At 36.9% G+C, this 12,196-nt stretch overlaps 1 protein-coding gene across 1 annotated transcript in view; it reads right to left on the reverse strand.

Moving 5' to 3' along the window:
• NECTIN3 (nectin cell adhesion molecule 3) overlaps window positions 1–12,196 on the reverse strand; it is an 81,184-nt gene that overhangs the window by 32,080 nt on the left and 36,908 nt on the right. The window contains exons 2-5 of the mRNA XM_009274607.2: window positions 11,172–11,182; window positions 10,322–10,660; window positions 3,302–3,598; window positions 1,322–1,439 (exon numbers count right to left, since the gene is read on the reverse strand). Coding sequence (XP_009272882.1) covers window positions 1,322–1,439; window positions 3,302–3,598; window positions 10,322–10,660; window positions 11,172–11,182 — 765 coding nt within the window. The remainder of the gene's footprint in view (window positions 1–1,321; window positions 1,440–3,301; window positions 3,599–10,321; window positions 10,661–11,171; window positions 11,183–12,196) is intronic.

The raw sequence follows: 12,196 nt of genomic DNA on the forward strand, positions 1-12,196 counted from the left end.
CATAAATCCCAAATTCAAATCAGAGAACTGAGAACCCAGTTCATCTGAAGAAACAAGTGGTACTTGTTGTTGAGAGCCTGGCATGCTTTTTTAAACATAGAAATTTTTTTGTGCTGAAATCTCTCATCACACTGAATTTGAGCAAAGCATGAGATGGAAGTGGCAGCCTACTGTAGCACATAGGTAAAGCACGCATTTTACTAAGGCATACATTTTACTAAACTTACTTTAGTGTAGCCACGCCATTCTGACTAGAGTTAGCTGCAATACTGACTTAAGATTTCAATGGCTGCTTTTAGGATTGAGTCAGTTATAGTAATGTTTTGTTTCCTGTGAAACTGCCATCAATCAATTCCAAACTTATCAATACCACATTTTCAAACCACATTATGACTACTGTTCCTATATGCTAAATTATATCTACTATTGAGAAGGTAGGGAAATGGATTACAGCTTCACATCAGTAAGTATTCCTGTGATTTTACCAACAGAAGCATTGTAACATAGCTACATACAAATTTACACTGTCCTTAGGAAAGTTACTTCCTTTGTTTCTACAGGCAACAAATCAATTTAAAATAGGTGGGTTTATTTAATTTTTTTCTTCTTCACAGGACAGATTTTGATCTATGCTTGCTTTTATTGTCTTCCCCTGTCTCTTGCCCAAAGTACATCCATGGCTGCAAAAGCAAAGCAGTAAGTTTCAGAGCAGGGCCCACCCAATCCATATATTCATGAAATGCAGCTGTTATGTAAGACTTTTTTTTTTTAACTGGAGACATATGTTCAAGACCTAGTTTCCATCACTACGCAAAACACCGCATTTATCTGTCTTGGCAACTACTTGAGCACTTTTGAAAAACATGACAAATTCTATAATTCAGTAAGCGGTATCTGCCATCTCAACTATAATTTCCAGATTTTAAAATGCAGATACTGAAAAGTCTGTTCAAGTGTTTACAATCTACTTTAAGTAATAATAAAACAGAACTAATGAAACAATAGTTGGATCCCTACTAGATTTATTGGGCTTTGCTCTATATACTGCAACATACGCTGTTTAGTCTACTTTATTATGTAACTACAAAATATTTTATCCTGAGAGTAATGACAAACTGTTCAGGCTTGTAAATTTGCAAAATATCCACTCACCCATATTCATACATACACACATCTTGCATCTTCCTTTTAAAAGGCTGGGTAATACCATTACAACCCAATGCAAATCATATACTCCTTGTTTTCAAAACAGGTATTTACTGTAAACTAAGAGATAATATCATTTTAATCATGTGCCAAGCCCCTTTTTATAAATAGTTACCTGGTCCACATAAATTCCATAGGTAATGGATTAGCATCAGCATTACATCTGAGCTGAACGTTCTCTCTTCCAATGAACCAGTTTCCATCATAGCCAGTTACTGAAACTTCTGGGGCATCTGACAAAAAAAGATTTAACCTATCAACAATCACAATGTTTTCTTTAAACACAAACTGTGTGTAATGGTCAGCTCAGTGGAGCAGAAGGTGTTTTTTGGTTTTGTTTGTTTGTTTTTTAATTTAAAAACCAACAACCAACAAGAACAAAATACACAGAGAACACCAATACAGTTCCAAGCTGCAGCATAATATGCAGCAGTGGATTAGATTAGGAACAGTAAGTTGTTTTAATCGGTGCAACTGCCACACTGTGTTTTCAGCAAACATACAGCACTTTGCTAAAGTGAAAGGACTTCAGAAGAAAAGAATCAGTTTAATGTTTTTTGGAAGTGAGGAATGGTAATTTAGAGCTACATCTCGCTAACAAGGTACAGCAAAGGATCAGAAACAGCATTTTGAGAAGCCAGGTAATTAAGAAGTCATTAAAAAGTTCACAGATACCAGTTAAAAAGGTTAACAGTTATCCACTTGCATCATAATGTAGAATTATGTTGTTATAGCTCTAAAAAGCTAGGAGGCCACTTCAGATAAGCCAGAGAGACCTAGCTGAAATATTCAGAACCCAGAGAACAGAAGAACCAGTATGATTTGGTATAAGCTCCTACAGCAGAGATGGAGGAGTCATTGCAAAAGCTGTAAGCGTAAGGGAAAACTGAAGGAAGACTAGAGAACACAGACATAAAATATCTGCTTCTCGCTTGCTGCTGCGTTGCTTACTACACAATTTTGTTTGAAGTTCCGAAACATGCCTTAGCACTAATTTCAGATAAAAATAAGTTTAAGACCAACTTGGCCCCTCATTTCACTTTAAGTGCAGAACTTCATTCTCTTATTCACTGTTTGAGACAATAATGGGAACAAATAATCTTTACGTCCATTTCTGTATCAATGGCACTTCAACCCAGAACTTTATTTCAACATTGACAAAGTAAACCAGTACTAATCACTATTTTATGTCCAAATAAGTGATTCTTTACTAAAGAGAACAAAAACAAACCCACAAGAGATTCTAGTCAAAGCAAAATAGCAACATTGACTTTTTCCAGCCACTACATTTCTTCTAATTGAATTGACAGACTTCTGTGATTTCGGAACTTTAAAGCAGCACACAGCTGAGACAGCATACCAGAGGAAGAACTTGAAAATAGCTCGTTTTGGTCACGTATGCATCGTCTAACAAAAAACGGATCACATGCCTAAAACTTATTTGTTTTAACTGATTTTAGCTAAGCAGCATTGTAAGCCATCTCACTTCGTATTCATGTGTTTTAAAGCCACAAATTTGTTCAACAAGCCTAGTACAGGTTTGAACTACACAAGCAACCTGAAACTGAGTAACAAGTGTTAGTAACATATATATTATGTTCCTTGTTTCCTATGCAAATTAGAGTGGAAAAATCTTAGTAATTTGAAAATAACTTACTGACCCCCATAAGACCTACTTTCAGCTTGTCATCTCAAACATGAATCTTAATTAGGATTCTTTTTTAATACTGCTGAAGTTTAAGGCACTATAAATAGTTTATGGATCAACTGAGTTTGTTATTTTGTCTGTAATCTTTTCAATGTTAAATATAAACACAGATAATAAATGTTTACCCATGAGCCAATATCCAAAACAAATGGTAGAAACATAACGGTATTCTAGCTTTGTGACTAGATTTTTTTTTTGTTAATAGAGACCCTAGGTTTCTACTCCTGCCTGACCTACCTCTTATCACATACTTTGCTATACAGTTTTAATTTCCTTTTTTTTCCTGAAGCAGTAAGTGCTTGTCTCCTTCCTGCAGAAGGCATACACCGATAAAGAGGGTGGTTAGAAGATATATACCAAGTAGTAACTACCTCACAGAATACTTACACTGTATGTCCAACACATGAGGGTATCTTAACTCTTTTTCCAAAGCAGGGTGCCTCACAATACAAGTTATACGTCTTCCTCTTGCAAATCGTGTAGGGACAATCATATACTGACTTACAACTGTCACCGTTTCATTTGGAAACAAAGTAGAGCTGGATTCCATTTCACCAAGACCTCCTTCCCAGTCAATCTCTGCAGCAGGTTTTCCAGTGGCTGCTGTACAAGTGGCTGCTATTGTCCGATTTGCACCATCTATTAGAGGATTTGGTCCTTTTGTTAAGCTCACAACAGGTTCAACTAGGTAGGGGGGAAAAAAAGTAAATTTAAACAAAAAAGACTCCACATTTTTGAAACTGTTGCTATGTAAAAGAGTTAGACAAGATCTAATCCATTTGCAAAAGCCCACGCTAATCAGATAACCTAGAAATAAGATCATGTCATATATCAGAGATAATAGGTCTACAAAGCTTTGGCCTGCTGATACTGCTAAACTTTAATGAGTGGACAAAGGTGAATGTTGCTCATTCACTACATTGAATGCATTGACAGGGAACCCAAAGTGGTTAGGTTCAAAACGCCAACTACAGCGCTCCAGTTGCTGTGTCTGACGACAAACAGCTTAAGATATTAGGTTGAAACTATACCCTGATTTTTAAAAAAGGCTTGGATTCTGCTGCGCTTTCAAGCATTATACTTGAAGTATTAATCTATACTGTCAATTTGTGTCATTTCAAAGCTACTTAATTCAGTGTTTTAACACCCAACATTAAGAGTTTAAGCTTCTGTTGATCAGTACAACAATCAAATTGATTCCATGCTGAAAAGGACAGTTAACCTCTAGGAAAGTATTTATTATATATACATTATATACGATCTAATATGTACACAGAAATACACATAATTCTTACATAAAATTTGTGTATGTTTGAAATGCAAATAAATTGTTTCCATATATGATTAAAATTCTGTCTATATATAGATGGCCATCACCTATGGAAGTAAAAAATTTGAACTCAATACTACATCCAAGACTCAAGAAATCCGCAAGTGAAAGGATTGACCTCCTTGTAAACCTGTTGCTCACCCCAAAACTTTAGAGGCTTAGAGAACACACTTCCTTCTAAAAGGAAGTTGAGTTCCTGATGTACAAGTCTACTGTTGAGGACCATAGACTGAAAAGTTTTTTAAAAAATTCTTTCTTATTTAAGAAGTCTCTGTCAGCCCTGTACAAGCCATCCACCAGTTGCAGCCTAAGTCAGAAATACCATTTGGTGCTTCAGATAGAAACCAAAGTTTTGCTTTCTAGGATGGCCCATTTCTACCATCAGTACTAGAAGATAACACGTTTCCCAGTAGCATACTAGCCTATTACATAATCCTTGTCTTTTGATCTAATGAGGCTATCAGAGTCCTCTGAAGTGAAGACATCACTACACACCATAACGCTTCAGAATCCACCTCAGTGGACCAGCTCTCACTAATCACAAAGCAGAGACAACTCTTGCAACTTCTGTGCCTTTCCATATCCTACAAGAAGAAGAAGTTTAGTTCACAGAATTTCTTTCCAAGAAGTTGAAGCTGACCCACATATCTTAAAATGAAATAGAGCAGAGTTCACAATACCTGGCAAGATACTTCTCCAGCTACCTACACTTTCAAGAGGTAACTGGGTAACAAATATTTTCAGCTTGAGTGAATTCACTGCAAGAATCAGTTTTTGATTTTTTCTGCTCAGTCTAACTCTGCTCAGTGTCTCAAGAAGGTGGTTTATTATTTGTTCAATTACACTAAAAGGAAAGGCAACTGCTAAATGGATAACCTTATAAAAATATGTTTTATGTTCTATACTTAAAGTATGTCAAGTGCTTAAAGAATATACCTCATTACCAAATTAAAGGTTGTTTGGGCTGATATTTAGAGTGGATTATTTTCTATTTTGTTTCTCTGAATGCCTACCCTCTGTGATTTATTAGTGACCCTACTGTAAATAAGCCAACAGCAGGGGTTTTCTGCCAAGTCCTATATTCATTCTTCTAGATCTGAAGCATCTCTAACAGAGCTTCTTTCAAAATTTGATTCCCTGCTCTCCAACGCTACCAACAACTAAAGCTTTTGCAATAAGCTTGGATATTTGAACTGATGTACATATGAAGCATTCTATCATCTGAAAAAAGCTTTTAAAACCTAGTATGGAGAACTTGACATTGTATAGCTTTGTTATTTGACCCATAGTTTGGTTTCCCTGATTTAACATAAACATTACCACCTTGTTCCCCCAAAAATCACTAGTAGTAAACATTTCAATAGCTTCTATAGTATTACTGAAGTGCAGAAGTAAACACCCAAATTTACATTGTGTCTTACAAGCATAAAGATACTAATTTTTGGTGTATCCTCCCCCCCTGTCCCCCCCCAAGATTTCCATCACAGTGAAATAAACTAAATTAGCAGCTATCATTAGCTTTTCATGCCAGAACTTAAAGACCCAAATCATTTCAGCTGGAAATAAAGTTTCATATATTCTATTCTTTTGAATTTTCCTCAAAAATAAATGAGTACACAACTCCAGAATTTTTCCTCTATCCCTTTGTGAAGGGATACATAAGTCAACAAGAAGTCTTAACTAAGGTAGCAGAGATCTCCAGACCCAAAGCAGACTACTCAGTATGCTGCTTCACTTACCGTGCTTTTAGAAAAAAGTCTTTGAAGTATTAAGTGATAATAGCCAGAGAACAGGATATAGACTGGTTTGAAAAGCCTAGTTTCTCCTAAGATTATCATTATTATGAAAAAAGGCATACTTTGCTTTCTCAAGTGATATCTGAAATTTGTGAGATTGGCCAGTTTCATTTCATTGTGTAATTTTTGGTTTTACGCTTGTCAGAAAGACACAAAGTTGAACTATTCAAAACTACTCAACTTCATAAAATATACTTATTACCAGTCCAATGTGTTTTGGTGCTTTAGGTTTTTTTATACTTCACAAATGGTTAGGCTTCTACTGTCACATCTTCCCATAAATCATGATTCTTGGACTAAACATCAACTACAAGGTAACCAAATAGCCACATACTAAAAAGGGGAAAGCAACTGCTGTTATGATACTTATTTCTACAGTCTATCCTTCAGCAGTACTTTGTCCCAGCAACTGAACCAAAACCAGCAGAAACACAGCTACTCATTCTACAGCCTTTCTAGCTGTTTCACTCATGGATTAAGATAAATACCTTGTGAATGAATCCCTAATTACAAGGGGCCATTGGCATCTCACCTCTCACAATGGGAAACGATTTCACTGATTTTCAACTTGGAAAAAAGATTACCCAAAGTCTGGGGCTTGGAGGGGTTTTTGGCTGGCTTTTTTTTTTTTTTTTTCTTTTTTTTAAGTGTAACTTCTATATACAGACTCTTGTAGCAGTCCTCTTTTGTCCCACATGAATCATACCGAAGTATGCCCTACAGACTTTCATTGCTCACAGTGGTGATCATGGTAGGGTACACACGAAGGAGATTGGGAGAACATTAAGAGAAGCTGCTGCACCCATTCAGTAGGAACATTATGCTCTATTCAGGTCAAATGAAAAAGATGGTGGGGACAACACTTAGTTTGGGAAAGGAAGCCACCAACCCCACAAAGATCCAAAAGCAGAAGGGACCTGCTTCCACAACGTAAGAGTTCAAAGGCAATGGCGCTTTCCCCCATCCCCTTTAAATAATCAGAGTAGATAACCTCTGTCCACTCAGTCAGTGTATCAAAAGGTCAGTGTGCATGAATCATCTCATTCATATATCTTCAGAGAAGAATAGTCCCGCAGATCCAAAGCAGTATTACAGCATGAATTATATTTGAGTTATAAGAAATGGTGGCTGAAGTATGGAAGCTAGATAGGCAGCTGTTTAGGAAGTCTCAACTAATTTGCATATCTGTGCCAGCCCCTTTACTGATTCATGACCACTATCTAATTTAACCCTACTTACCCTAGCTTCACCTTACATTCACATGGACAATCAGGGATCTCTTGTTGCTTAAGTCCTTACACTTCTTTATCGAAAAACAACATAATAAAGCAGTCAGGAAAAAAAGTCTTAAATCCTATTCCATTAAGTTTCCAGGCCTCAAAGTTTCTTCCTGGTTTTAAGTACTTCATAAGCCTTTTTCAACTGCTAATGTTAGTTTTAAAACTAATTTTCTTCTGCCACTGTGCACAGGAGGTCTGGACAAAATTGGCATGATTACAACACAAACAGGCTTATTTCCACTTACCATTAAATTCACTAATTCCTTGGCAACAGCATGACACCGGGAATTGTCAGCCTCTTCATCACAACTGACATTTACTTGAATAACTTCTTTCCAAAACAGTATTTCTACTTTTTATTTTCTCTCCCCTCAAAACCAGCAGCCTTGTATTTCTGTGTAACTTATCCTGCCCACTAATTAATTTGTTTTGTTTGTTTTGTTTGTTTTGTTTGTTTTGTTTGTTTTGTTTGTTTTGTTTGTTTTGTTTGTTTTGTTTGTTTTGTTTGTTTTAAGACCAGTCAGTTCACTCATTTGTTATCTACTTGATACTTATTCTTAGCCTGGAGTATTGTGTGGTGCTTAAAAGGAATGCGTACATCTCAGCAGCTAGCATGTTTCAAACACCATTACTTTATTAGAACTGTCTGAGAAGGATCCATTTTCCATACTGTCTGACATGCAATAAGGAATTTAAGGAAGATGCAAGAATTTCTACCTCAGTGTGTCTGGGATCTGTTCACGGTGACAGACCTACATCTACCTTTGCCCTTCTCATCTGTGCAGCTCATATTCTTCACTTGTAGCACTGGTAGAGCTTGCCTGCAGAAGAACACGATCTATTTCATCAATACCCATGCTGAGAAATCTAGCTTAGCGAGACAGTGGGAGTCAAACCAAACCCAGTATTTAAAATAGTCATGTACAGCGTTCAACCTAGTAACATAAAATTATGTTAGCTCTGCAAGCCACCCTGTCACACACCATCTCTTCTGCCTTCAAACACCATTTTGGCCAGTTTAGTCAGCATCTTGAGAAAGAAACAGCTTAACATACAGTTCTTTGCAATTTTTTGCCCTAGTTTAACAAGGCAAGTTTGAAAAAACGAAGTCTTAGACAAGATCAACACACCTGTTTGACCCAAAAAGCATTTTCACATTTTCACTGTCTTAACCTCTTCTTTTACAGTGCATTTCCTTAAGACAACATGAAGCACTAAGCAAAGCAAACTGGGAGTGAGCAAAGTCACCAAACGTGGTAAGTCTGTTAAGCTTAAGTAGCGTAAGACAGAGATTCTAAATATGGTCTTAAGTGATCACTGTACTGTGGCAGAATACAGGACATTTTATCCTGTAGTTATTTTTTCCTCCATTTGTCTTCAGTGTCTCTGCCTTACAGTGTAGAAGCACCTACTAAATGATTAAGTTAATTATGTCCACTACACATAGGAAGGAAACATTTTTGCTAAGTAGGAACAGACAGGGACTAGGAAAAAAGGCAATGCTGCTTGGACTGGAAACAGTTTCAGCCACAGGACACGAGTTCAGTGAGCTCAGTAGTCCCAAGCTCAGCTCAGTCTTCGGGCATGGAAGAGTTCCAACCAAAATTTAAAACCTGATGTGACTTAAAGTCAGCTTTATTCTGACTGCATTCTTCCACTGTTCTAAAAATCTCTCCCTTAATTGAGGAGAGAAAAGTTCCTCCTCATGTTCTCCATAAACCTAAAATTTGAAAGGCAAAATGCACACAAGTACTAATGTGATTTGAAAAAAAAAAATCGTAGAAGTAGGGATTGACTAGAAGATATGAAGGAGAACAATAAGAACCTCCCACTGTATGTTGATAAAGCATAATAGCTGAAACCTGAAGTCTAAAGATTGCTACAATAGCCACAGACATAGCCCCTTGTAGTACAGACAGAAGACAGGTGAAAAAGAGAGCCATAAGGCTACATGCTTTGTATATCAGGTGGAACTTCTTTGGTCAAGTTACTTGTTTCAAATTGGATTAAGCCACTTGCTTTGATGTGTTTATTTTGCCCCACCTTGTGGCGAAGACCAGTTGACATACTGTGCTACAGCCATCTGATTGATCTCATAGTATTCTACTACATGGAAAGCAGAGATCAAAGACCAAGAAGATCCTAAAAAGCTTTTTTTTTTAAACACAAAAATAGTCATTGAGGACTCATTGAGTGTAGAAAATATCACTTGACTATTTGCAGCAGATACAGAAGTAACTTATTCTATTATAAGAAGGTATAATATTATAAGGAGATGGCAAGTCAATAGGTTTTCAAGTTTCAGGATAGAGTAATCATTTTACCTCATACTGCACTATCACCTAAGTCTACCTGTGATTCAGTACTAGCCCTTTATGACAGCAGTGCTGAACCCTCAACAAGACAGACAAAATTAGTTTGTGTGAAAACCTGAGTTTATATAAGCTTCACATTATGACTATCCACCACCAGTCAAGGGCTTAAATTGCCTCCTTCTTCCCACAACTCCCAGTATAGTCTAGGCAGTTTTGCTTTACATTTATACTGTGCAAAGAACAGTTTACATCACCAACCCCAAGCAGCTACATCAACTTATCATATTAGCAACAAATTTATCAGGGAATTTAGGCAAGGTGGTAGCTAAAGCTGTGTTTGGCAGCTTCTCAGCACACACACACAGAGGTCCCCAGTATCAGCATTGCCAGGTTTAAGTTCTACAGCACTCTCCAAATGTTTAGATTAGCACAATGCCTAAATAGGAATTGCTTATTTATTTTAAATATCTGGACAATCAAAGAGCACGTTCTGAAGAAGCAAGACCCAAAAGACCTCAATAAAGTTAGTAAGAATACCAAGACACCTATTATGAAAAACTGGAGAATATATTTTTGGATTGTCACTGGGTTAAAAGGTAAAATACAACGCATTATTAAGTTTGCTGAATTTCACTAACAAGTTTGTGCTATTAATTTCACCTCCTTTCATAAAGAAGTTGACTTACCTAGTACTGTTACAGTTGTTGATGACTGTGTATTTCCAAGCGGGAATGTAACTGCCTTGCAAATATATTCTCCTGCATCAGAAAAGCTTACATTTTTTAAGATGATTGTTGCATCAGTAAGTGAGTAGTTTTTAAATGACACTCTTCCTTGGTATTCTCCTTGAACAGATATTCCATATTCGGGATGATGAACAGCAATAGTCTGTGAACTTTTACCATGTATCTTCTCCCAAGAAACTTGTGTTATTGTTTCATTTACATCGATTATGCATTTCAGTGCAACCTTCTTCCCCCAAACTGCTGTCACATGTGGATCAACAATTGGTCCAGCTAAGGCACCTAAAAACAAAGCAATCATTAGTTGGTACACAAGAAGGTTATGCCTCTAAGTCTTCACATTAAGCCTTCTTCAGCAAGTAGCTTGCCTTTTCAAAGAGAACTCCTACTTTCTTCTGAATAACTGTATTCTTGCTGATTCACAGCAATGTGGAAACATTACAAAAGCATGCTTTAAGCAGAAACATCAAAGCTAGGTATAGATCAACCATTCTTCAGAGAATACTATCACTAATAAACCACTTCCTATAAAATTGACCTAATAATTATGTAACTGGTATATCAATCTTTTGGGAATTTAACTAGATATGAGCATTGAGTGTATTCAGATTTACTGGGGAAAAAAAAAAAAAGGGTAATCAGACATGGTACTTCAGCAGTCTGATTACTGATTCAGACCATCAGGTAAAAAATTAAGTTAAATTACTGCACTTATGTCTACACTTTCAAAAGATAAGCCTCCTAATAAAGATAATTTAAGAAGAAATGCATAAGTGAAATTTCTACCACTTACCATACCAGTAACTACTCAAAAAGCAAAGCAACAATTAAAAAAAAAACCCAAAGAAAAAACAAAACCCCACAAACTACTCAATCTTAACAGTGACAATCAATTGAAGAATTTGATTTTAGCTTTGGTATCCTAGTTTCCAATAAAGATATGTACCATCATACATATGCAATCTTTCTGCTACACTGCAGTGCGGAGTCTTCACACTAAATCTTCCCTCTGTATTAACACAGTAAATATGCCAGAATAGGTATAGTCAGTGTTTGCTTAAGATTCAATGTGTTTCTGTTCAATACCTAAAATACTTTCCACAGCAGCAACTACATTCTGAGCTCAGCATTTTATACCACCTCCTTTCAAGAAAGGAAGTCCACCAGGACAAAGCAGTTCATTAAACCACAGGTTCACAATTTCTTTTGCCAAACAGATGCTCCAGTAACTTCAATCATTCATTCTCTTGGAGTAAACTAACATGATGAAAAAGAATCAAAGCCTTAGTCCACACTGCATTTATTTTTACTGTGCTGAAGTTTTAATGGAGCCATTTCAACTGCTCCGATTTTCTCTTCAGTTATCAAATCGGTACTCAAGCTGTTACTGAGAAAGTTCACCCATGCAACAGGATTCAAGTCTAAATTTTAGTAGCCCAATTTTCACAAGCATGAAGAGGTCATTCAACTTCAGACATTAACTGCCTTTTGAGTCAACAAGTTCCCACAAAAGAGAAATCACGTGTTCAGGAAAAAATTCTCTATATGCCTTTATACGTCAACTTCCCGGACGTCTGCTGGAAATACAACACGGCAGAGAGGAAGCAGTCTAGGAGGTTCCTGGAGTGTGTGGAAGACAACTTCCTGACACAGCTGGTAAGTGAGCCTACCAGGGGAGGTGCCTCGCTCGACCTGCTGTTTACAAACAGAGAAGGACTGGTGGGAGATGTGGTGGTCGGAGGCCGTCTTGGGCTTAGCGACCACGAAATGAATGAATTCTTGATTCTTGGTGAAGTAAGGAGGGGGGCCAGCAAAACC

This window comes from Aptenodytes forsteri, unplaced genomic scaffold (genome assembly GCF_000699145.1).
Source record: "Aptenodytes forsteri isolate BGI_AS27 unplaced genomic scaffold, ASM69914v1 Scaffold287, whole genome shotgun sequence".
Taxonomy (NCBI): domain Eukaryota; kingdom Metazoa; phylum Chordata; class Aves; order Sphenisciformes; family Spheniscidae; genus Aptenodytes; species Aptenodytes forsteri.